Raw genomic sequence first — 27079 nt, forward strand, 5'->3', positions numbered from 1 at the left:
TGGTTTGATGATCTTTTTAATCACGTCTTCATTTGACATTACAAATAAACTGACAGGAGTGGAGAAATGTCTCACTCTTCCAACATGAGCTCTGAAATCTCTGCAGCATGCTGCAGATGCTTTTTTTCAGTGAGAAATACTAGCACAATTGGCAGTGAAGTAAATCAGTCTGATCACTTGATTTTAATATTCTCATTCTTTTAATTTAACGCACCATCAGTTGTGTTTGAGGGATCAGAACAATAAACCCTGAAAGACAGCCTCTCCAGATGACACTTTCAGCTCAATTGGCTGCAGACTAGGAATTTGTAGACTTAAAGATAAGAAGCACTTTAAGCTTTTCTAAGGTGTCCAAACATGTCAAACATAATGTAGCTAGAAGTGAAAAGTTAAAAAAAAAAAAAAAATACGCCCATGAGAAAAGTGATCTGGAAAGAGTGTGTCTTAAAAAACAGCTTATGATCAAATACATATTAAGGTAAACTTTTGATATCTTTTCACATGAAAAATTAAACAACACAGAACAATTAATTCAGTCACATCAGCGATTATGTAGGATATTAGTATTATATATATATATTCTGTAGACAGTACCTGTTATTGGTTTATAAATGTATTTTTATCCATAATTGAATAATTGTGTGTCTTTTGTCTTTCCTTTAAACATTTAACAAACATTTTTTAAGACATTACAGTAAGTTTTATAATCAGTATGTTTGATATATGCCGCCCTCTGGTGTATATATCAAACCACATTGGGGCCTTTTATTTTGAAGTGTCACACCGGATGTTATTTCCATATGTAATTTCTCTAAAGTGATTATACACATGCAGTTGTCCACTAGAGGGCAGGGGAAATTCTGTAGTTTATGATCCGCGGACATGAAGTCAAAGAGGATACAGCGGTGTAATTCATGTGATCAGCGGTTGTTTTACTCTTTAAACTTTACTAACACGTCTACAGAAAGTAATCTGAGGTAGCAGTGAAGCTAGCTAGTGGTAGTTACAACTCAGCTTCAACTGTCATCCTATTGTCTTCGGGTTAGCTTGTGCCAGTTAGCGAGAGCTAGCTTAGACGGCTGAAAGAGAATTTTTTCACACATTAACATCTTCAGCCCATCGTCACACATTAATGTTTAAAACAGTGTCAGATAAGCTGTAGTACTTTGGTCGAAAACAATAACCTTCACTAAAATCGCTAACAGGAAGTAGTGTTTGTGTTGTTTTTTTAAACCTTTACTGTTTTTGTAGTTCCTACTTCTCCCGCTAGAGGGCCGTTGTTCTCATAATGATCTTATTACCAGATCCGATGTAGTAACAACGAGTTTCTTTCTGTTTTTTAATAGCAGTATGTTTTTTATGTTGTTAAACAGGCTGTATACAACATCATTTATGATGAGGTTATATATAAAATAAGTAAATGTTCACACAAACCTGAATAAAGTAATGTGTCACATTCACACAGATCAAACATGTCTTAAAGAGCAGATGAACCCTCAGCTGTCCTATAAAAACACCAGCACCTCCTGCAGCGTGAGCCAAACAGCGTTCATCAAAGAGCAGACAGATCTTTGTTAACATGAAAACCTCTCAGACATCATCTGTTACAGGTTTCTTCTTCCTGTTTTAACAGAAGACAAGAACACTGAAACACCGAATAGAGTGTGATGGTACTACATGCAGTGTGTATGTGAGCGAGTGCTGACAAATGTGCATTATTCTACTAAGCCCAGCAGCAAATATTTGTAAGGAAAAAAATTAAAGAGTGAAGAAAAATATTTAAAAAATAAACTAAAAATGGAGCCACCCTAACAGGAAAAAAGGATTTCCTTCATGCATTAACATAATTTTATGCATGCAGGTAATGCTGACAGCTGGAGTCACCTCTGGCTCCATAACAGCTGCTGATGTTCTGAACTGTCCTGGGTGCCCTTTAGAGGAACCAGAGGAGATCTAAAAAACTAAATCACAGCACACACCACTCACACCTCTTTGTCCCATAAAAATATTCATAAGAGAACACTGTCCCCTCAGAGGAAACGTGGAAATATAAAAGTAAACTGTGGAGCTGCCTCTGATCTCTGAACAGGTTGTGTCCATTAGTCCACAGACTTTCACGTGCTGAGGTGTCGTCAGCTGAGACGCCGAATCCAAATTTCATCCTGATGCCGGGCGAGCAGCTCACGTGGTCGTGTGTGAGAGGGTGAACCATGAAGTGATGTCAGAGCTGCTGAGGTACAAAGGTGTCACACAGAGAGGAAGGCTGTGCTGTGCTTTGTGATCTCTGAGTTCTGGTCCTGGTTCTTGCTGATGCGGTAGAAGTGCTGGATGCACCCAGACCGAACCAGCAGCTGCACAAAGTCCTCGTCATGAGTGATGATCAGCAGCTGGAAGTGACGCTGCTGAGAGCGAGTCCTGATGATCCTGGAGAGGACGGAGGAGACAGAGAAGTGGAGAGGATTCAAGAAGCAGCCTGAATAATGCAACAGATGAAGCTACAACTCTGTAAGATCTGGAAACATGCTGCGTGTGTTTACTGTTTGTCATGTCAGGTTGTCTTTGAGATCTTTCATCCATTTATTATAAGTTTGTACTTTGAAGCTGTGAGCTTTTATTTACACCGTCTGCTTTAGGGAAAGTCACAAAGTCAGAGGTTCGGCTTTAGGCTGAACAAACATCTGGTTTCTCTGGGTAACACATCGTTTGCATGCACTGACTCTACGAGAGCGTCTGCCAGGGACTTGATGTTCTCCCGGTCCAGGTTGGTGGTGGGCTCATCCAGGGCCAGGATTCCACAGTCGAGACAGAAGGCCTCTGCCAGAGCGAGCCGGATGATCAGGGATGCCAGTACCTAAACACACATAGGATCAATCCATCCAACTAAACAAGAGTTTAAGTGACTGAGGCGCTGACACAGAAAATCTTTTAAATACCTTCTGACCGGCACTGCAGCGCCCTCTCATATTCACGTCTGCGTCTCCTTTCATCATCACTACTCTGTAGTTGTAGCTCCTCCGCCCCTCTGACCTCTCCTCCACCTCAGACCTGATCTCGATGTACTCGATATCTGCAGAGGAGACACGAGGTGAAGACCAAACACTCACATTTACCCACTGAGCAGTTTTCTGGTGATCAGACGTGTAAAATGTGTCTGAGAGGTATCGATCCCACTCTGCTGTAGTGTCATAGACACGAGCACGTCTTCATTCACTGAGCTGATTTTTGTCTGGGAGGGTCAGTGAGATGCACCTTGACCCCTGTAGGTGCTGCGCCACAGGTCTCTGATGTTCTGGTTGATCTCATCCATCTTCATGCTGTGGAACTTCACGATGGCTCTGTGGAAGCAACAGAAACTCTGATGACCTTCACACGGTTTCTGTCCCACACTGATGATCAAGCGACGACCTGCAGTAAACTTACTGATCTAGAGCCTCTTCGTAGAGTTTCAGGTCTTTGCTGAGCAGCTGTGTGGTCCTCATCTCAATCATCTTGTTTCTGTGGAGCTCCTCAGCTTTGCCGTACTGATCTTCCTCCAGCTGTTTGCTGCAATCAAAGGTTCAGATGAGAGATGAGTGAAAGTGAGTGAAGCGCTCTTGTTTCATGTGCTCATGTGAACTTTCAGGGAGAATCAGGGATTTTCTCAGCTCTGTCCAGGCTCCACACTCAGCGTGGGGGGAAGAGTTTTTCTATTGTTTTGCACACGTTTCACATGTGATGTGGAAAAATGAAAATTGTCGCCTTTATTGTGTGAATCATGTTATATAACCCTCAGATACCCGAAGTACTCTGGGTTACAGCGATGAATTATGGGAAATGTGTTTAAGTCATGAGCACAAAGTCAAAGGAATTTTATTGATTTCATTGTTGTTTAACTTTGATCACTGAAATGATCTTATTTTAGGTACAGAGCTGTGCAAAAGTCTTGAGCCAATGTCCAAAGAGGCACTGAAAGCTGGAACACTGTTGCTCCAGAGCACGTTAACACATTACACAAGCTTTGCTCCTTAGAAGTAAAATAGAAAGAAATGAGAGGTGGCTCAAGACTTTTGCACAGTGCTATATATCTGTGTCAAAGTAGAATTGCTTGCTTAGCAGAAAGTGTATATTTTAGCCTGGCTGGCTATGAAAATAAGTGAGTAGTATGTAGAGGCAAAGCCAGCGATTCCCTTTGTGCACCACTTGGTGACAGCGAGGAGAAAAAGCTGTTAACAGGAAGGAAAGTCCAGCAGAAGCAGGCTGAGGGCGTGCAGCCATCTACTTTAACCTGATATGGTGAGAGCCGAGGAAAGAGCAGCGTAACAAACCTGTATTCCAGTATCTGCTCCTCCAGGGGTTTCTGTGCGCCCTCCTCCCGACTGCGCTCGCTCTTCAGTTCGGCCAGCTTGCTTTCCTCTTCCTCACGTTGTCTGGACACCCACAGAAAGACATGAGGGTAAAAAACTGAGTCTGACTTGGCCCTGAGTAATCTTTACCACCTGAGGTGTGACACTGCTGCAGTAGCAGAGGCTGGGGCTGACTTTACAGTGCGGCGCTCTCACCGCTGAAGCTGCGAGACTTGCATGTAGCTCAGTTTTTCCTCCAGAGCCTCACGTTTGGCCGCCATGTTCTTCAGCTCATTAACGCGCTTCCTCAAGGTCAGGTTGTCCCATAAGCAGCGCTCTTTGACCTGAGGAACATTTCAATAATGGCAGCATTGAAGTCAGTGAGCACACAAAGTGTCAGTGTGATAATAAAATAGACTTTTTTTATACAACATTCTTCACAAGAATTTGGATGTTGAAGAGGTTTATGAGTTTTTCTTAAATTAAAGGACAAAGAGCCCAGAGTTTCCTCATAGACTGTACATAAAGATGAATGTAGCCACTGTGACGTCACGATTTAGTAAAGAAATCAAAGTTTTAAAGGCTTCAGTAGACTTATTTAACTCCTGGCATCTCCCTTTTTTAGCAACAAGCAAGAGTGACGAGCAAGATGTGGATCTGGCTGAGAAACAGCAGCGACCTGTCAATCAAAAGGTAGACCCGCCCTAATGCATTCCCTGCTTTATCAGCCTAATAAAGACCATAACTTACAAAAATATTTAAAATAAGATTCGATTCAATAAGATTTAAACTACAAACTCAATCAGGAAAGAGTCGCCCCCTGCTGGTCATTAGAAGCAATGCAGGTTTAAGTCACTTCTGGACTGATTTCATGGGGCTAAGACCATCTTTTATATACAGTTTGTGGCTTCACTTTTAAATAGATGCAAAGGTGGGTGTGACATCAGCAATGAGAGTAAATAACCCTAAGTTTCATTTTTAAAATTCCAGGTTAAAAAAAAGAGAAAAACAAGAATCAAAACACCTTTTGAGTGTCTTTGTCCTGCTGGATGTTTCCCATCTCTGTGCTGATCCTCTCTTTATTCCTCTCAGCCTCTTGGAGCTGAGTTGTTGCTGCTTGATACTCTGACTCTTTGTCCTGCAACATTGGCAGACAGATAGTATAAAAAAATAATAAATCAACATGATTACAGTCCACATTTAAATAAATGGATACAGTTGTGGTCAGATAGTCCTAACTGTAGTGGATATTAGGAAACTGGTGAAATCCTCTAAACACTAAGGAAAGGTGCTTCAGTGCTTCCTTTGTTTAAAAAGAAGCATCAAATCCTGTCTATCCAGCAGCAATCATCATGTTACCTCTTTGTATTTGTCTCTTCCCTCATCAACATATTTAGTGACGTCTCTTTGCAAGGCAGTGATTTCCTTCAGTCTCTCCTCAATGTTACGAATCTGTCAGTAACAGAGTTACAGCAGTTACCTCATAAACACTCACAACTCTGTTTGATAGAAATGCTCTAAGAACATTGCACACATGATGTTATGTTTTTGTCTTAAACACGGTTCTACATGCAAATGTATTTTATAACTGTGTGTAATTTGAACTGTGTTGATTCATTGGTTTTGGTTACGAGCAAAGGAACCTGACAATGTGCAGCAGATAGAAAGAAGGACACGTTCCCACTAAAAGAGCATGCATGCATCCACCTTCTTCTGCTCTTCTTCCTCTCTCTGCTTCTTCTGCTCCACCAGCTTTTGCTTTTCCTGCTGCAGCTTCTCCAGAGCAGCTGATAGAGGGCGCAGTTCTTCATTTCCCTCCTGTTCGACCACAAAGTCAGAGGAAAAAAATGCAACGTTAAATATTTGTTTCCACTTACAGAGAAATAAAAATAGGTAAATGAATAATAATAATAAAAATATAAACAGCACCCTGATCTCTGTGGTTAAGGCCTCCATCCTAGCAGTGATCTCTGCACTCAGCTCCTCCAGGTTCTCCTGCTTCTGTTTGTCTCTGATCAGCTGAAGCTGCTCGTCTCTCATCTCTATCGCTGCACTTTTCAGCCTCTGAATCTGCTCCTGCTGGTCCTGGATCTGTTTATGTTTACCCACAATTGTGCTGTAAGCTGCAAGGACACAAAAGGCCAAAGGAAAGGAAATCATGCTGCAACGCAGAGACGCAGATATAAGAGATATGCAGTAAGTCCAGTTTTTACACACTTTGGATTGTCGTGGGTTTCATGGGAGAAATCGAGGGTCGGAGTTAAAATCAGGGCTGGAAACAGAGCTGGTTGTCTTACTGGTGTCGAGCTGGTCCTGAGTTTCTTGTTTCTCCTGACTGAGCTGCTGAAATGTGTTGTCCAGGTTTACTTCCTGGAGTTTGGCTGCCTGCTCATCAATTTTCCTTTCCACCTCTTCAAGGTTTCTCTACAGAGAAGGAAATCCAGATCTCATCACTTTTTATGTACTTCCTAAACTTGATTCTTTGTCATGAAAAAAGGACAGATGTGTGCAGGTCCTGGCTGTGTCTGGCACATGTGGTGAGAAAGAATGAGACAGACAAATGTTTGGTACCAGGTATGAGTCCATGAGGGAAATGCCCTGCAGGCAGTCTTTGGCTTTTTCCTCCTCAGACCTCAGGATGGCGAGCAGAGCCTCCTGCTCCTCCACATCACCCTTCAGCCTCTCAGCTTCTCTGTCCACAGTCTGCAGCCGCTTCCTCAATGCTGGCAGCTCATTTTCCTGAAACTGCACAATGGCCTCCCTGAGAGACATAAAAGAGAAAAATCAATGAATCGACAGTGGATTCTTCGTTTTTATCTCTTACAAAGAAATGAGGACAGACCACCCTCCTTTTCGTTAAGTCGGGGCACTAGACAAGGTTCACCCTTATCACCTCTCATTTTCGCCCTGTTTTTGGAGCCTTTGGCTATTGCACTACGTGAATGTAAGCAAATCAGAGGGGTGGATTTGGGTCAAGAAGAACATAAAACTTTTTTGTATGCAGATGACATTTTATTGATTTCAAGTAACGCAGTTCCTGCAATCTCCTCAATTATTGATTCCTTTTCTGTAATCTCTGGCTACACCATAAATTGGTCTAAGTCGGAAGTTATGCCCATTTCTAAATTGTGTCCTCCAGTCATTAGGAGCTCATGGCAGTTCAAGTGGTTGCCCGAGGGTTTGACTTACTTGGGGATTAAATTGACTCCTGGTTTAGATAACATAATGCAAGTAAATATCTCCCCAGTGATTCAAAACATTCGTCCGCTGTTGCAGAATTGGGTTAAAATAAATCTGTCCCTTTTGGGCAGAATTAACTTGGTGAAGATGATTATTGCTCCTAAACTTCAGTACTTTCTTCACATGTTACCTATAGCAGTCCCACATAATTTGCTAAAGCTTTATAATACATGTGTGGAGGGTTTTGTGTGCGCAGGCAAAAAGCCATCTTTTAATCGGTCCAAACTATATGCTGCTAAAGATAGTGGCGGGTTGGCAATGCCCAAGATGGTCTGTTATCACTATGCTTTCTCTCTCTCTCAGTTAGTTAAGATACATAATTCCCTTACGGAGAAGCCATCATGGGTTGCGATTGAGGAAAGTCTTGTGGCTCCCTCGTCTTTAGAGGCCTTCCTCACTCAGAGGGGAAGACCAGTACCATCTAAAGATCCAGTATTGGCTTTCATACAAGAGACCTGGTTTCTGGATCCAAGGGAAATTTGGAGGTTTTTTCAAATTAGACACTGTATTAAAACTATTTTGAATAATAACCCAGACCCTCCATCTAGTATTCAGGAGATGTTTGCAGCTCCTGGCATTAATAGAATCAGGGCATCCAAATTCTACGGGATCTTCAGAGAGGCGCACTCTCCCAATTTGGGGGGGCTGAGGCAGTGCTGGGAGAAAGATCTGGGAATTCAGACTTTAGAGGACAGTTGGAAGAAGCTGGTTTCATCATGGTATGTTTGCTCACCTGAAACACAGTCTCAACTTATCCAATACAAGTTGCTTCACAGAAATTACTGGACTCCCAGTAAATTAGTCAGGCTGAAGCTTGTGGATAATGACACCTGTTGGAAATGTCAGGAGGAAGCCGAGACCCTAGTTCATATGTTGTATGCATGCCGGAAAAATGATTATTTGTGGGACAGGATCATTAACTTGGTGAATGATATTTTTAAACTTAATCTTTCTAAGTCTCCAGCTGTGTGTGTCCTGGGCCTGTTACCTGACAACAGTATCCTCTCCAGAAGACAGAGAATATGGATGTGTCTGGCTTTCATAACAGGATGCAGGATAATACTGAGGCACTGGAAGTCATCCAGCCCCTGTTCTATCAGGGAATGGACTGAACAAATGTCTAAGATGGCATTATATGAATGGGTTATGTACAGAATTAAGGGGAGAGAAGATATTTTTGAGCAGGTCTGGGGTCCTTTTTTTTTTGTACGTCGACAATGTCTCCTAGATATTGTGATAAGTGTTTTTTTTTTTTTGGGGGGGGGGGGGGGGGGGGGTTCATGTGTCGTTGGTATCTCTGTTGTTGTTCTTTTTCTTTGAAAGCCAGTAGAGGGAAGAAATTGTATAATGTTATCAGTGGTCAAGGTTATGTTTGGTTTTTAGGCACCTGGGTGTTTTGCCCCTTTTGCTTTTGTTTTTGCTGGTGTTTCCCAGGAGGCGGTTTCTTATTTTGTTTCTCCTGGTGGGTTTTTTTGTTTGTTTTTGTTTTTTGTTTTTTTGTCTCCCTTTTGGTTTTCTTTAGTTATTGTTAGTCCTTATTTGTCGGTTGTTGTTAAGAAACGGACAGAGAACTGACAATATGATTATTCCTGTTGTATATCTGTTAATGTTTCTGTCCATCCAAAACATGAATAAAAAAGAAAAAAGGGGTTGCATGGGGCCTGGAATTTGCCCCAGATGGGGTGCAGGCTGGGTACAGCCAATTCTGAATCACAAATTAACTTAGCATGGATGTCATTGGACTGTACACGGTCCACAACAAGCCACCAGGTTTGAACCCAGGACTTTGTTGCTATGAGGAAACAGTAATGAGCCACTGAACCATCTTGTCCTCAAGTCCCCATCTTCCAAATGATTTCAAATTTTTGTAGCTAAAGTTGTAAATCAATGATGTATCACCATTATGGTGTTAAAAGTAACCATTCATTGGTTTCCGCCTCCAAATTGTCTAAAGTCAGACTGATGTGGAGGCAGAGGTTTATCCCATCCAACACTCACCAAGCAAAAACTCTTGTGAGCCTGGTTGGTGCTTTACACATTCATCCAGCCTATTTTGCAAATAGCGGTGAATAACACTTACATGTACCTTTACGTACACACAAAAAATTAACCAAAACAGCTAAGGACAATGTAGATTGGAAAAGAAAAAAAGAAATGAGGACAGACTGGACTTCTGTTGGTTTGACACAAACGTCTCTGACACTGTACCTCACAGGCCTGAGAGCCACTATCTCCTCTCTCCTCCTCTCTGTCCTCTCCAGGTCCTGCTCAGTGATCTTCAGTTTTTCTGGCACCAGGTGTAGTTTAGACTGCAAGACTCTGACGACTTCCTGCACCTCAGACTCTGAGGGAAACGATCGTCGGCACACGGGGCAGCAGGGCTCCCTGTGCTCGCTCAGCTCGCTGATGAACTGGGTGTACACCACTTTAGTTCCAGCTAGTAGAGCTAAACCAGGACAGAAGCAGAAAGAAGGACACAGGAATCATGTTTATTCATATGGATACTACATTAGGAGGCTTAAAGAAGCAGTTCTCTTCTAAATGGTGCTTGTCCTGTGGTGCTCAGAGCTTCATATAAATAATAATAATAATTTAGAAGCAGTGTCTCATGACAAAAAAACTAACATTTTTGTGAGCAAGTAGAAACTATTTTCTTTCAACTCTCTGACTACCTCTGCAGAAGGAAGCATGCATCAACTATGATGACAGGATGTAAATGTTCATGCTGCACCTCCCAGATGACCTACTGTCACATAGCTGCAGGATTCTTTTGGTTGGTGGATGAAGACAGTAGAAAGAAAATAGTTCCCACGTAAAACTGATCGCAAGGTCCAAAGAAGCTACCACTCTTCCTGTTTGAGACCATTTACCTTTTGTCTTGAATATCTCGTCCAGATCTCTCTGCAGGTTGCTCAGGTTCTGCTCCAGATCTCGACTGCTGCAAACATTCAAGAACTTCTCTTCATCTGTGGCTAACTGCTGCTCCTTCTTCAGCAGCTCAGCAGTAATGTGGCTTTTATTCTGCTCATTTGATGCCAAGTCCATTCTGAGATGAAAACCACAATGTAACAGTGGTGAGTGTCGGGGAAAGATCCAGCTTAAAAGCATTGTTTTCTACTTAAATGTTACCAACTTTGTTTTTGATTAATGAGAGGGCTCGGAATCTGGATTTGGTAAATGTTCCCTTTAAAATAGTCACAGATCACTTTGATTACCTTGGGATATGTGTCACAGAGCAATTTAATTGTTTGTTTAAGAAGAATCTCCTCCCCCTGCTGGAACAGTGCAAGTATATGTTGTCTAGATGGTCCCCATTATCCTTATCTTTAATAGGTAGGATTAATTCAGTGAAAATGATGCTACTTCCAAAATTCTTATATGTCTTTCAATGCCTCCCTATCCTGATTCCAAAATCCTTTTTTAAATCTTTAGACTCACTAATCACTTCATATATTTGGAATGGCAAAGCTCCCAAATTGAAGAAATCTATTCTTCAAAGGCCCAAGTCGGTTGGAGGTTTAGGCCTACCCAATTTCCAGTACTATTATTGGGCCGCCAATATTAGGTGTTTGTTATATTGGAGACACTATCATCTCGAACCGTCACCACCAGTTTGGGTTGCCATGGAGTCATATTCAAGTGGGAAAATTTCTCTACCTGCGACTTTGGGTTCATCACTCCCTTTGGCATCGCCTCTACCCAGTAACAATAGAGTTGTCCAGCAGTCTCTTAGGATTTGGTCTCAGTTTAGGCAGAGTCTGGGTCTCCGGGCTTTCTCACTTCAAAGCCCAGTTGCAGCAAACCACTTATTTGTTCCCTCAATGGCAGATAATGCTTTTCATATCTGGCATAGAAAGGGCCTAAAATCCTTTGCAGACTTATATGAAGACAGACAATTTGTAAGTTTCTCTCAAATATCCACCAAATTTGGCATAGCTGCAGCTCAGTTTTTTCGCTTTTTACAGGTTAGACATTACGTGCAGAGTGTGACAGCAGAATTCCCCCAAATGCCTCCATACAATCCAGTAGATGATTTTTTAATGCTCAAACCAACTTCAAGGGGTATAATATCAGCCCTCTACAGCTTAATTTCCAATTTACAATGCTCTTCAATAGCTGCTATCAAATCTAAATGGGAAGAGGACCTTACCTTTCATATTACGGATGAACTGTGGGACTCTATCCTTGGCCAGGTTCACAATATATCAATGTGTGCTCGACATACACTTATCCAATTTAAGATAGTTCATCGGGGGCATTGGTCCAGGGATAGGCTGGCACACATATACCCAGGGGTGGACCCAGCCTGTATAAGGTGTGGGGGTGCTCCTGGTACATTGTTTCATATGTACTGGTCCTGTCCTTCGTTGTCTACCTTTTGGAAATCTGTTTTCCATACGATGTCTGAAGTCGTGCAGCATCAAATTGAACCAGAGCCACTCTGTGCTATGTTTGGTGTGGTCCAGAATTTGAATCTGTCCAGCTCCAGACTCAGAATATTAAACTTTTCATTACTGCTGGCTAGGCGAGCTATATTGCTGAAATGGAAAGACTCTTCTCCCCCTTCACACACACAATGGCTAAAAGATGTATTGTCCTGTATGGATTTAGAAAAAATTAGATATACAGTTCGAGGGTCTAAAAATAAATTTTATAAACTGTGGTCTCCCTTTCTGGACTTTTTTGAAAGGCCCACAACTACTGTTACTGAGTAGTCCAAGGAAACACCCCCCCCCCCCTTTTTTTTTTTTTTTTTCTCTCTCTTATATGAGTCTATTTGTTGTTTTCGTTTTTGTCTGTTTTTTTTTGTTTTGTTTTGTTGGGCCGCAGGCAGCCAACTATTTGTTGTTTTAAGGGTTAGGGTGGGAATAAGATTGAAATTTTGGAAAATTCTGAAGCATTTTTTTTTTTGTATACATTATATTGAAACCTTTGTTTAATAAAAAGACTTTTGAAAAAAAAAAAAAAGAAATGTTACCAACTTGAGTTTTGTAAGTCTGTCCCCGGTGCTGCTGATTTCCTTTGACTTGGAAGAGATCCAGTCCTCCAGCTCTTTCTTGTTTGGAAAGTGGCCCATTAGAGACACCAGATCCTCACAGTGACGAGACCGGATCTGAAGAATCTGCTCCTCCATCTCGGCCTGGAGGACAGAAAGAGGAAAGATGAGAGGAGAGAAGGGAAAGAAGGGAGATGATCAGTAAGAGAAGCAGAGAAGCAGCAGCAGGTGAGTTTAGGTTCCTCATTACTTTGCCCTTTTTCAGTATGTCCATCTGTGTGAGTGCAGCTGTGTGCATGTTGAGTGTCTCCATGTCTTCATCGAGCTGTCTCTGTGTGCAGTCGAGTTCAACCTTTTCGCTCTGGAGCTTCTTGACCTCGGCCTTCAGCTCCTCCACGCTGGAGCTCTGAACTGCATCCTCACGCTCCTGAAGAGAAACACACACAAAACACAATCTATGATATAAGAACATGAAAGAGGCTCAAGAGGAGGCAAGTGTCAGACAAAGAAGGATGCTTTTGAACTGTGATTCATACAAAGCAGCTGTAACAGAGTCAGTGGATAAATACATCAAGCTGTAAAAGAGTAGGATCCATCTAGTGTAAGAGACACGCATGATATATCCAGTCTCTGATCCAGAAAAAGAGAATATCAAAGAAACCTGTGACGATTTCGCAACCTCAAAAACATCATGATCCGTGTATGTGTGCATTCTCACCACTTCAGCCAGTTTATTTTCCAGCTCTTGCAGTCGACTAGATGAATCCTGCAGTCGTTGCAGCTCTTCTGTGATGTTTTTCAGCTCTTGCTGCTTCTTTTGCTGCTCGTCTCTTTTCATCTCCACCGTTCTCTCCGTGCACGTCTTCCTGTCCCTCATTTCATCAACAGACTGCTGCTTCTGCTGCTCCAGTTTCTGCAGCTCTGCCTGATTGAGCCAAATATTAAGAGGAGGAGGAAGAAGAGAAGTGAAGAGCACAAATATTTCATATATGATTGTTCAGATGACTTTTTTGTAGGCATCTCTAGCTAATGTGGATTTTATCTTAGAATTCTGTTTTCAGTTCAATTTAATTTTTATCACACCAGATCCCAAAAACAGTTATCTCAAGGCAGTTTATAATGTAAACTAACAATAATACAGAGAACCAGAGAAAACCCCGACAGATCGCCTATGAGCAAACACATTGGTGACAGCGGGAAGGAAAAACTCCCTTATAACAGGAAGAAATCTGCTGAAGAACCAGGCTCAGGGAGGGGCAGCAATATGCCATGACTGGTTGGACATTATTTTATCTGTGAAAAATTACATACAAATACTGACAAAAACTGAGAGTGAGAGAGCATTTCTTACCAAAAGCTGACTGACTCTCTCCTTTTCCTGCTCCAGCCTTTGTGTGACTTGATGGTAAAAGCTCTCGAGTTGAGAAACAGTAAAGGGCAGCTGGTCGTAACCCTCCATCTCCAGACAGGATGACAAAGAGTGGACCTGTGACACAGATGACATGTGAATAAATAAAAGTGTTATTGTGTCCTTGTATTAATCCACATGCATATTTAATGTCACTGCTGGCTCTGAGTGATTAAGTCCACCTTAGTGGATTTACAGACTCCACAGAAACAGCTTGATGTCTACTTTATCCTGACAGAAACAAACAAGTTAAGAGAGCAGAGGTTTTCTTTCTTCTTACCAGTTTGTCGCGGTCCTCAGTGTTCTTAGTGTGACGTTCAGCTTCATGTTGTAGACGACCTGTGGGAAAAAAAATGTTGCTAATTCTGCACTGAGGAAACGCAGCATCCACACTGTGCATTATTCCACTTCTAGTATTTTTTATTCTGTCAGTGTACTGAGCGATATATTTACTGTGAAAACATGTCACAACAACAAGACACGACTTAACGAATGACTGGTTACACATATGGTGATAAGTACATGATCTGATAGGACTGTGCTGATGTTGTTTCTTATCAGTGTTGTTCCAGGACCATCATTACTGAACAATCACATGTTTGTGATGTAAGTGTTGGGAGAAGTTTGCTGTCAGGGCTCTTCACCAGTTCATGGTCAGTTCATGGTTAACATCATAAAGGGTCCATTTCAGTGGAAAACAACCTTTTGCTTAAACTGACCCACTGCAGAGTTTTTCATGCAGCATGGTAAATATTGTACACAGACAAGAATCAGCAGCTATGAGACCAGCCGGATGAAAATGAATGTTTCAAAAATAGTAATTAATAGACTGAAAGTGAAAGAGTTGGGATTGTTTCATGAACTTGAATGAGACTGTGTGGTAATGACAGTATCACAGCAACATTAATGGGAGGTTGAAGGAACCACAGCAGCACAGTGATGTCAGATACACCTGCTGTAAGATGTGCTTTTCATTAGGGCTGGGTATCATCACTGATTTCTAGAATCGATTTGATTCTGATTCACAAGGTCCCGATTCGATTCGGGGAGATTTTGCCTCAGACAGTGAGAAATATTATAATTCTGATCATTTATCAGTACATATCCATATTTTTATATCTATAAAAAGAAAGCTGACACTTGCAAGACTTTATCAGAGGTGTACATATCACAACAGATGCCTTTGTGTCAAAGTAACTGAGCATAAAACACAGAAAAACATGAAGGAGATTTTCCTGGCCTGGCTTTTTACAGCAGATGACCTTAAAAATATTCTGCAGTAGAACAAAAACTGAAGAAAATCATTAATCAACGTATGAACATTACCTGATGCTGCTGAAGTGAAGCAGAGCAAAGTTACAGAGGTTTTATTAGAGACACAGCTGAGCGTTTTGCAATTTTGCATAATTTTAAAAAGTTTAAATTTCTTCAGTATTGAACAGCAGAAATGAGACTTTCAATTAAATTAAGTTACTGTACATAACGGTAGAGTGGAGGGTAAAAAGCAAGTGAATAATGCAGAAAACCGAGATTTTTAGATGGGAAACTATACCTGAGAGAGAGAGAGAGAGAGAGAGAGAGCTGTGCATGAAGTGTGATTTTATCGTGGTGGAAGCAAAACAGCAAAAGAGGAAACTCATGACGATGTTTATGTAAAGCGAAATGTGAAGCATAGTTTGGATCTTCTTTTGCTGCTGGTTCAGTCAAATTTGGTTGGAGAGAGACAAAATCTGCAGCTTCAAAATCTAGCGCAAAAAAAGACGGAAACAAAGCGCGGACCCGCCAACGCATCAGAATCTGTGAGATGTCGGCTTTCTCATCCAATGGCGTGTCCATGTACGTGCCGTCAGTGAGAAAGCGAACATCTCACAGATTCTGATGCGTTGGCGGGTCCGCGCTTTGTTTTTAAATCTTTGTGCAGAATCCGTGTACCTGCTCTCATTTGCTGTTTTAGCGTTTCGGGCAAAATAAATGTATATTCAAAAATTGATTCAGGATTTTAATGAATCGACACACTGAAAAAAAGGCCATGTTGGATTTACTTGATTCAGTAGTGAACATTGGTTGCACACAAATGTTTTGCTTTGGCAGAAACTTAAACAAATGAGTTAAATCAACACAACTTATTCATATTCAATAAACTTGTGCATTTTGTGTTCAGAAAACGCAATTGGAACATGTTTAGATGAAGTAAGTTGAGCTCTTGGAATATTTTAATCCTACACAATTTTGTCATTTTATTTCAACAGTATTCAATAACTTTTACCCCAGTACTACTTTGTCACTTAAATATTACATGTTATCTTCATATTACATAATGTCCAACAAAGTTACCATAAAATTTTAATGGATCTACAACAACTACCATCCTCCTATCTTTATCCTGGTTGCAGGGGGGGCTGGGGCATAACCCTGAAGTGATAGGTTACAAGGCAGGGTACCCTGGAGAGCTCACCAGGCTATCACATAGAAACAAACAACCACTTGCACCAGATTGTGGATTTGAACCCAGGACCTTCTTACTGTGAGGCAACAGCACTAACCACCATGCCACCAACCCAGGAGTATCAAACTGGCTTGATGCAGAATTTTCTTTACGTTTTTGTCCTTCATAGGTTACACCACAATAAAAAGCAATAGCATACACGTGGTGTGTGTGTAGTTGTGTGCCTCTTATAACTTCAGTGATTTTGAAATCTCATGTGATCTTTATCACAAATTAAGTTGAATTTCATACAGATCCTACGTGATTTAATTACGTTCAAGATAGAAACATGAAACTTTTGTGTTCAAATTAAAAGGCAGACTTTTTTAATGTAAGAACCACCGAATTTACTTCTTTTCGGTATACCAAAAAAAGTAAAGGCAGCTGCTCGACTTGACTGAGATGGATGCCTTCCTGAAACCACGATCCAAAGCGTGCGAGACTGAAATCCCGTGCGGTGTCGCGGGATTTAACATTGCTATATTATTGACTTACTTCACTCGAACATGATATGAACAACTTAATCTACCCTCTCTGCTTATGACGTAGTTTCTACACTATATAGTTACACTTAACTTTAAAGCATGAGGCAATTGTGTTAAATACACGCAAGATGCTTACATAAATCCAAGAGCTGGCCAAGCCCTTTTTTTCAGTGCATCGCGTTATTCAAGCTAGAATTGATTTTAATCGGAAAATCGATAATCAAAACCCACTCCTACTTTTCATACTCAGGTGTGGAGGAAAATGTCAGGAGCTACTCTGGTATACGCAGGTGAGTGAACCTTTTTCTACCAGCAGATCATTCGTGACTCTGGTCAGTCTCTGGTATTCTTGGTCAAAGGTCTGCAGCTCCTCCTGGTGCTGTTGCAGCTTCTGCTCTTTCTCCCTCACTGTCCTCTGGTGGTTCTCGTAAGTATGCTGTAGCTGCTCATCTGAACCCTGAAACACCTGAAACACACAGGTCACTGGATTGGAATTGTTCTACAGTTAAATCAATGGGTCTTGAGGTCTGACTCCAGTGGAAACTGCAGTGATAAAAATGTCAGAGGAGTGATCAAGAACTTCCAGAAATGGCCCTCGGAGCCTCAGAAACCTAACTTAATTTAAATTTGGTCATTCTTGTTTAAGATTGATCCCACAAAGGAGCACAAAAACCAAACTAAAATAAGCATGACTGCTTTTTTAGGTTGATCCCTGGAAATCTTGTTATCCTCTACGGCTCTGTCATGTATTTTGGATCTCCTCCATTGTGTCAGCTTATTTTCCCTTTCAGGAGGTGGAGGAAGTCACAGGGAAGAAAAACCAACGAGTAGATCAGGTACTGAGCAAAGATTCTGGACCTGACAGAAAATCACAAAGATCTCACACTAATGAATCTTTGATCGATTAGTTTCTCTTTCAGGATCATGAAACTTCATCCAAAGTGCAGTATCTCTCGAAGTTTTGCAACTAAAAAGTAAAACATCTCATATTTGTTCAGACATCCTTCACACATTGTGTTACCTCTTCCATAGTTTCCTCCAGCTCCTTGTTGTGCTCCTCCATCTGTTTCCTCAAGCTGTCCAGAGCTTTGATTTCATTTTCTAGCTTCGTCACATTTTCAAGTTTCATTTTTATGTTGCTCAGCAGTGTCTGCAAAAAATTATAAAATATCAAATAATAAAATACATTTCTTTAACCCCCATTGTTTTTATATTTGTGCTCTCCTGGTATCACTTGTTTATAACATACATATTAATAAGCTCTGCTGCAACTTTTAGATCATTCTCTGTAAGTTTGATCACTTACCTGTTATTTACCACTGTGACCCTCAAACTTGTGCCAAGAACAAACATGAACGTTGCTCTGCTGTAATTATCTGAAGGCATTTGAATGAGAACATTCAGCAGAAACCAACTAATCTGTGCCACTGTGCACTTATAGCTCATTTAAGCTTCCTGTCACGTTCGGGTCAAATCTCACTGATTTACAACTTAAAACCCTCATAAATATTGTGTTTTACATCTGATTGCCTCGAGGTCTTATGATGTCCTCCACACTATGCACTTGAACATATAAAAGTGATGAATTTGTTGAATTTTGAGTGTTTTAATCAACCTTGTGACATCTGTGGTGTTCCTGTTCAAAAGTGTCCGCCATAGGAAATGAATGGGAATCCACTCACTCACTGAACGACTGACTAAACTGACTTTGGTGGTGGAAAATGTTTGTTATGCTAATTTAAGAGCTGTTAAAACAGACCGGTCAATTTTGACCAGGTACACTAAAGTAAGGGGGCGGGAGGTGAACGCAACAGGAGGGATAGGATAAGGGTCATTGTTTGCTCTCAGCTCTGTTCTCCAGATTTGGTTCCCTGAAAATTCAACTTCTTCCCCAAAATAAAACCATTATTTTGATGGGAGTAATTTAAAGTGTGGAAGTGTCCAGAAGTGCAGAAGGAGATGACCGTGAAACGCATAGTGGCCACATTAATCAGGTATTGTTTTTGCTTTCTGTGGGCAATGTTGGATAACCTTTCACGAATCAAGAGGAGCGTCAGTTTTTATCAGCATTTGTCCGGGAGGGAGACAGGCCGAGGACGAGCCCCTCAACCTGGGCCTGCTGAAGGTTGCCAGGGATTGGCAGATGCAAGTGGACTTGGATTAGAGGCTAATTTTTCCGACAGAAATCGTAACAACTACTCTGCGACCAGACCTCGTCCTTTGGTCTAACTCCCCCGAACTTGCGTATGTCATTGAGCTAACAGTACCATGGGAGGAAGCAATTGAGGAGGCATTTGAGCATAAGAAGCTGCGGTATGCCAACTTGGCAGCTGAGGCAGAGGACAGAGGCTGGAAGGTCAAGGTGCGCCCGGTGGAAGTGGGGTGCGGTGGCTTTGTTGCCAGCACAACAGCAAAGCTGCTTAGAGAGATTGGGATCAGAGGACAGGCGCAACGGCAGGCTATAAGAGAACTAGCTAACATTGCTGAGAGGACCAGTCACTGGCTATGGCTAAAAAGGGCTGACATCACTTGGGCAGCTAAGGCAGTCAGTTAGCCGCGATACACATGCCAAGGATTGACCGACTCGTGGTGGGCCTGCCTCAACAGGGGGCGTCAAAAGGGTAAAACATAACATTAGAAGTTTTGCTGGTTGACTGATACAGCTGTCTCAGGGTCTCCTGGGGACTGTGCAGCTAACCTCATGGTAGTGAAACTAAAAGGAGGAATGAAAAAAGTAGGAAAGAAAAATGTTCCGCTCTTCTCCCCTCTGCTCTTCTTCCCTTTTCTGGGAGGCAGTGGGGAGGTAGAGCGTACAGCCCGATCCGGCGGGGAGGTGTGGGAAGCCAGATCGGGCGCCCCCCTTCCGGCTCTCCTCTCTGCTCTCTCCTATCTTATCTTACTTACTTGTCTTACTTCTCTCTATCACCTTTTCTGTCCCTTTGAATAAATCAGGCTCCATAAATGTTAAAGAGTTAAGTATTTCTCAGTTGCAGTGAATAGAATAAACTGTGGAAAACTAAAAGAAGAAGAGAAAAACAATTTTAACATAAACCAGTGACACACTCCGGGGCCTGATCAACCCTGGCAGGGCCTCCTTGATGAGGTTGTCTAGTGATAATGGCTGAAACACCCGATGAATCCAAGGTCCACTACTGACGATGTGTCCCAAATTTTAATATTATAATTTAGATCAGATCTCTAATCCCTAAACCTAACCAAGGAAAAATGGCAGATTAGCTTGGGTAAAACAACAAAAGTTGCAACACAACGATGTGTGCCGCTGGTAAAGTTTCTGGGCTGCTTTTCCTCATAACAGCCATCCCCCAAGATTTTCTCCATTTAAAGCAATGTATTATCAGGGACTGTAACATCTAGTCCTTTTACTGAATCAGAATTGATTACACTTCATGTGAACGGTTTACAGAAAAGTAGTACCAGAACCTTCTTGCCTGTTTCATGAACCCACCTCAAGTGGATCGATCTGGTTCTCTATGTGCAGGATCAGATCTCGTGAGGCCCTCAGATCAGCCTGTTTTTGGGCTACATTATCTCTAAGCTGCTGGGCCTTCTCCTTGTTTTTCTCCAGGTAGGACAGCTCTGCCTGACACCGTTCGACTGTCCGACTTTGCTTCAAACGCAGCTCATACATCTTCGCCCTTGCTTTGTTATACCTGTAAGAAAGACAGGACATTCTTTGCTCTGTAATATCTGAAAGGAGCCTACAGGTCAATATTTTTTTTTATCTTTAGTTGGGTTTGATTGATTTTATGTCAAAAAAGACACAAACAAATTTTGGATTTACTTGGTTACATTGAAGATGGAGTCAAACTTTTCTTTGAGAACTCTGTCTTCACTAAGTGGCCAGTTAGACTCTTCCTGATGACAGAAGATGACGTCGTTCAACACTGACTTTGATACACCCAGCGCACACGTTATTTCCTGGTGCAGGTCGCCACACTTAACAGACCTGCTCACCCTCCTTCCATCCCTAGAAGAACATGAAGACAGGCACCATATCACCTCAATCCAAATTATACATTTTTAAACATCAGTTAAAACAACTCAGCTTCTTACTTTGCTCTTTTAATGTTCTGCTCTTCACTTTTAAAGGAGTATTTATTTTCTATCAGAGAGCAGGACATGAAGCGTTGGATCTCGATTTCCTCTCCCTTGATGTCTGAGAGTGAGAGCTCAATCTGGGCTCGTACAACTGTCCTCTGGGCGTCCTGCAACATTTATAAAAATGATAAGATTTGTAACTACAGAGGGTGGAGTGTCACTGACATCAGTGACAATAGATGAAAGAGGCAGGAGTCTCATGTTCTCAGTCTAACATTTGATTATATTTTTTAGATGAACGCACTTCTGAGAAGATTTTTGCTCTCTGGATCTAGTATGAATAACTGAAGCCATAAGGCCGGTAGCTTTGGGAATACCTTCAACTTAAGTCAGCTTTTTGTTTTTTAAATATATCTTTTCTATGGCGTTAATATATATAAACCACATGTTATTTTTGTTGTTTTCAAATAATAAAATGTGGTCAACACTTGGAGATTTGCCTTTCAGTGCACAATTTGGGAACCAATGAGAACAAATAAGTAAGTCATGATATAAACTGGCTCATCCAACAACATAATTACTGTTTAAAAAATTCTTTGTACTCTTTGTCTAAGGACATTTTTAAATTCAGAGTCTAATCAGCTAAAATGAGAGAGCTGCAGACTAACCTTTGGATCATGAACAAAAGCACCTCCTTTAGATCCAGGTGGAAGTTCTCCTGATGTCGCAAACTTGAGACATTCAATAATCGTCTAAAAAGATGAAACAGAAAACACAAGTCCCGGTGCACATGGATAAAAACACAAACAGCACTGATCATTTAAAAAAATTAAATATTAAAATCTAAATGATGTATTGTTTGACCCCACAGTCAACTTTTGATCTCATCTGAATGTCCTCATACTGTTTTTCCTGCTCCGTTGGGTCCAACCAGCACAGTCACAGGAGTGAAGAAAGAGATGACCTGTTTGTCTTTGTCTTCAATCCCAAAGCTCCTCACGCCCAGAATGCTCATCTCATTTATCTTTGACATTTTGGCTTTCTGAAAAGAGGAAAACAAACTAAAAGCTGAAGGATCAGCAGTGACACTTTAAATATCAGTGATTTATGAGCATGACTGCTCCTGCTGTATGTTGCCTCTGATGAGCAGCTTTTATTGCAGTAAACAGCGTCAGATGGTCTGATGAATGTAGCATTTACTTTTCTCAATCTCTATACCAATCTATGTTACCAAATCTCTTAGTGTATATTAGCATGTATCAAACAGCTGTGTGCTAAAAAGTGAACAAAACTTTCAGCTGTAGTGGCATCAAAAGACTGCAGCAGGAACAGAAAACTCATTTTTGGAAACACCCACTAAGTAACATAGAAAACAATCAGTTTGTACACAGAGCAGCTCTTTTTTCCCCACTGTGTCAGAATTTTCTGTTGTCTCTGATGCTTGCTCTGTTCTGTCTCATAATGGGGCTTTTGTTGTTTAACCCTGTCTTGGACTTGTCATGTGATCATATAAAAATTCCAACACACAGAACACACGATACTGACACATGACACCGCAGAAAGAAATAGATATTTTTTAAACCTTTCATGCATGAATTATGACAACCTCACTCAGGATTTTTTTTTTCTTAAGTATTTTTATTCATCTTTAGGCATGACAAAAAGATTTTTGAACTATGTGCATGCAACATGTGCATTTTGAACTTCATTTTTTTAAACATGTACTTTTTTTAAACATGCTTTTTTTTTTAAACATGGCAGGGTATGGAGTGTTACATCAGTGTCCAATGTAGTGGTTTATGTGCAAGTGTACCATCAACACTGACACAAATACAAGAAAACACCCTTTGAATAGCTGTCAACTGTAGTGACCACTATGCATAAAAGGGTTAATCTAGCTAAATGTTTCTTAGCTGAAAGTTGGACATCCAGTCATTTAAAGTTAACAAATACAAGGAAAATCTGATGAGTGGTAATACAGACTATGCTGAAGCATGGTCACACTTATTTACATGCAGTAGCATTGTGATTAAAATATGCAGTCAGCATTTTGTAGCCCTGATTCGCAGTTATTACACGGAAATTATCACAAATGTGTCCAGTTACCTTTTTTTCTTTCATTATTGCTGTACCTTTAAAAGAAATGCTGCGTTGTGCTTTTACTTTGGTAATCGTGTGCTATTCAGCAATACCTCTTCTGCTGTTGTTGAACCGAGTGGAGCGGTAGTAAATCTAAAGGTCATAGGGGATGATTCATACACAGTGCTTAACAAATTTACCACTCAGTGTAAAGTTTATGCCATTGATGCCCTAAATTAACAGCACTGGTAATTACCTAAATATTTTCTTATGTTTCTTATGGTTAATCCACCAGCAGCATAATTCTTGATCTAAATGTTATTTTTAACTCTAACATATAATTATTGTAAGCCATGAATTTTCAAATGTATTGTTTTGACAAAATTCTGAAATCATTAGTAAAACACATTATTATCATTATTATTTTGATTAAGATGTCAGAACATAGATATGTACTTACATTCCTGAACAGAAAAAAAAAATAGTTTTACTGGGTGAATTATATATTTGATTCATTTCTGACTTTACCTTCTCATCAAAACGTTACTATGCCACACACTGTCACATTTGTGGAGAACATATAGACTTCTTTTTTCCCTCAGATCTGTAGTTCAGAGCCCATGTTTTTGTTTGTTTGCACCACTGATCTCAACCATTCATAAATTCATGAAATAAAAGCAAAGATGTTTTAGCAGCAAAGGGAAGTGAAAGTATAGAAAGTAAAAGTACAGGTGAAACAGTCTATAACGGAATAGTTATTATTCTTGCATTCATGTATATTGTAATGTCCTTCTTCATCTTTAAGTGATTGAGTTGGAAACAGGATATCTTAAACTATGTGGGAAAATGTTTTTAGAAGTGCCTTCAGCTTTGAGATGAATAGGGACTCAGAGATGAGTGCCATGAATGTAAATACCAGACAGTGTCGGACATAACAGGAGAACTTAAACACTGAAATAAGTAGATAAGTTTAGATTAGGCGTCGTTATTGTTAAGTAATAAATCAATAAACTAAAAAGAAAACAAACAACAGCAAGTTTGATCCAACTACAGCACAGCTCAGAGGATGGCAGATGTTCCAGTGGAAATAATGACACTGTGGGTTGGTTTGTGCAGCTCTTTCAGACTCTGGCAGCTTGCAGGCTGCAGGTTTACTGGTGTCATGGTCGGGATTTGAAGTGTTGGTGAAGCAGGTTTGTGTGAGTTACAGCTGTATACAGTACTGATAGTGATTCAAAGGTAATCATTTGACTTTAGGTCCCAGTCTTTGTGACTGAAGCCAACACTGATTCATAGAAACTGTGCACTAAGATTAGCTCCCTTCTATTTGGTTTCACTTTTGGTTTGTAACACAGAGAAAACCCTCATCCTCCCCTAATGCAAAAGTAAACTGGAGAAAAATAATCACCTGGTGAGCAGTTATTGAAAAGACTTCAACCCTCAGGATGATAACTAAAACACATATACCTTAACATATCGTATATATTATGGTGTACCTCTATAAAGCAATCAAGTTTACATAAGCAAATCTGAAATCTGAAACTTTGGCCTACAGCAGATTGTCACACAGGAAAAAACACAATCAGACATTTTTCTGGTCCTTAGTTTCTGTGAAGTTAACAGTCTCATGCATCACTTACCGTCTATATAAACTGTCTACACAGTCATAGTGACTTCTATAAAACAGTCAGTTGAAATAATCTGATTAATCAAAAATCATGGTCCTCCAGTCTCCTGGCTCATATTATCCTCTCTCGCTCTTTCTCTCTCTGTGTTTCTCTACCTCTATCTGTTATCTTTAGCCACACCTTGCTTTTTAAAGGCATGTCTCAGTCTATTTGCACCAGGGTCGATTACCACACCTATGAGAGATTTGGTCATCAGCCAGATCCCATTTAAGCCAGAAGAAGACATTCATTCATTGCTGGATTGTTGACTAAGCTAGTTAGTAAAGTTGGCTCGCCAACATATGAACATTTTTCTCCATCACCTGTGTGTTCCCTGATACTTACCTTCTGCTCCTGTCTGTGCAGGAATCTCAGGCTGAGTGAGTGTTCTCACTGGGTTGTGGACTTGTTTCTGGTGTTTCTTCCCCCGTGGCGACGATTGGAGCCTTCAGGACACCTCAGAACCCAGTCGCAAAGATTGTTGCTTTCCTGTGTGATCATGTGTCACTGTAAATAAAAACACTGTACTTAAATCTGCATTTTGAGTCCTTCCGACCACTAACCATGACAAAAATCATCGGGATTTGACAGAAGAATAAAAGAAAGAATTCAAACTCGTACTTAGTGAAGTCATTCACATGAATATCACCTGTCTGTCCAGCAGCTCACGTGTATCTCATGTAACTCTATATGTTCTGTTTCTATATCCCTCCCAGTGAAACATATAAATTCATCAGTAGTTAATCGCTCTCCTGTCACAGTTCTATTTGTTTAAACACACCTCTCTGTAATTTGAAACGATGCCAGAAAGTGGTAAAAGTCAGAGGTCAAAGTTCAACCACTGCTAATGGATTTTATTTACCGCCATGGATCCTCCTTATCCTCTCAGGGGCTGACCCACCTTCTCTCTGATCCAGCCGCAATTTGTGTCCAAATCATGGAAAAACGTGGGTTTTTTAGCATTAAACTTTCTATGGATCAAGTTCACACAGACGTGATTATCCTCTTATTCAGCAAAACGTCCTCAGTTTGTTGAAATAGTCCGACATCATGTGAGAACAATAAATGTATCACTTTATCCTGTGACCCACAAACTGAACGGTAATGAAACGACTCTCAAAGTAAAACGTCACTGCCTCCACGTCCAGTTGGTTGGACTGTGAGGGCGGAGTCAACTGGACCCACTCTCACTGCCCAGTGCGCGCTCCCGCGCAAAGGGGTCACGTGACGCTTCTTCTGCACAAAACGACAGCTGCACATCAGAATCAGAAACTTTAAACTGCATACATTTAAACATTTAAGGTCACTGTGCCAGTCTAATAAAAGATCTCTTAGATTGTATGCAGTTCAAACTGAAATTAATTTGACTGAATGAAGAACTATTCTGCAGTTCCTGCAGTTACCAGAGTTTTCCTAGTTTTACAGCTTCCTGACTGTTTAAACAGGGGCGGATCGAGAGAAATTAGGGTGGCATGAGGGTGGCAAAGGAATCAAATGGGGTGGAAAAATCAAAGGCTTTTTTTTTTTCAAACACATATACAGGTGGTTACATATGGTTAAAATTATTCAAATTCAGTAAGTATACACGTTTTTCATATAAATATAATCTTAATTATTAATAAACTTAATTATTTTCTGTAGCCCACATAATTAAACACTTTAGTTACATAAAACATGGTAATTGTGATACTATGTACTGTATAGCCTGCAGGGGCGATTTTAGCCCATTGCACCCCCAAAATGAATCAAAGCACCCCCAAAGATTTCTTACTTTTTTTTGACAATATTTGCTGTTTGTGGGACACACTACTAAAAATATAAAAACCATACAGTACGTAATTGAGATGGAACATTTTAACAACAAAAGTATAGATAACCCCTCCCCCCTTCCAAAATGGTTTGTTCCAGCTCGGCTCTCCCCTGCTCTGGCTGTAGCTCCGTTGCTGCCAGAGCGATGGTGGCTGAGACGTAGCGGAGCGGAGGTGGAAGCGCCTGCCTTAAAACAGGACATATTAGCTGCATTTAACCTTCAGTTACTCTTTATGTAGTTAGGTAGGAGTCAGACCATGTTTCTTTTTAGCTGAAAAACATTACACCCAGGTAACCTGCTGGGCTGAAAACGTGTTTCCCGACTATGTGTGCTACCCTACAATCTGTCCTGCTCTGTAGTAAATTCAGCGATATTTGACCGTCCTGTTGCTCCCATTGAAATGTATACAGCCTATTTAAAATCTAAAACTTAACATTGTCCGTAGCCTACTGTTGTTACCACTGTCCTGTTTGAAATGTAATGGGAGAAAGTGATTATTTTGTCATATGTGCATGTACCGATATTGAA

The 27079-nt window shown here is 40.8% G+C and overlaps 2 protein-coding genes across 7 annotated transcripts in view; one reads left to right on the top strand and one right to left on the bottom strand.

The window, feature by feature from the left end:
• On the bottom strand, positions 1 to 25839 carry LOC100691162 (DNA repair protein RAD50). Of its 6 annotated transcripts, none has more exons than XM_019351509.2 (29): positions 25643 to 25839; positions 25087 to 25248; positions 21900 to 22037; positions 21664 to 21747; positions 21011 to 21162; positions 20739 to 20924; positions 20403 to 20607; positions 17958 to 18086; positions 17237 to 17402; positions 14247 to 14305; positions 13910 to 14044; positions 13277 to 13483; positions 12809 to 12985; positions 12545 to 12702; positions 10433 to 10608; positions 9771 to 10008; positions 6894 to 7083; positions 6620 to 6746; positions 6252 to 6445; positions 6030 to 6140; positions 5682 to 5774; positions 5347 to 5460; positions 4539 to 4666; positions 4305 to 4406; positions 3421 to 3543; positions 3250 to 3335; positions 2934 to 3067; positions 2718 to 2851; positions 1 to 2424 (listed from the first exon to the last, which is right to left on the bottom strand). In XM_019351509.2, exons 3-29 carry the CDS (start codon positions 22026 to 22028, stop codon positions 2247 to 2249), a joined length of 3915 nt encoding a protein of 1304 aa, XP_019207054.1. In that variant the 5' UTR covers positions 22029 to 22037; positions 25087 to 25248; positions 25643 to 25839; the 3' UTR covers positions 1 to 2246. The 6 variants fall into 6 exon arrangements, 5 of the variants coding, with proteins under 5 accessions (XP_019207054.1, XP_019207055.1, XP_025759011.1 ...); XM_019351510.2 differs by having other exon boundaries at positions 25087 to 25230; positions 25604 to 25839; XM_025903226.1 differs by having other exon boundaries at positions 25604 to 25839.
• LOC106098971 (uncharacterized) overlaps positions 1 to 27079 on the top strand; it is a 242365-nt gene that overhangs the window by 144118 nt on the left and 71168 nt on the right. The gene's annotated exons all lie outside the window — the stretch shown is intronic.

Source organism: Oreochromis niloticus, linkage group LG23 (assembly GCF_001858045.2).
Source record: "Oreochromis niloticus isolate F11D_XX linkage group LG23, O_niloticus_UMD_NMBU, whole genome shotgun sequence".
Lineage (NCBI taxonomy): Eukaryota > Metazoa > Chordata > Actinopteri > Cichliformes > Cichlidae > Oreochromis > Oreochromis niloticus.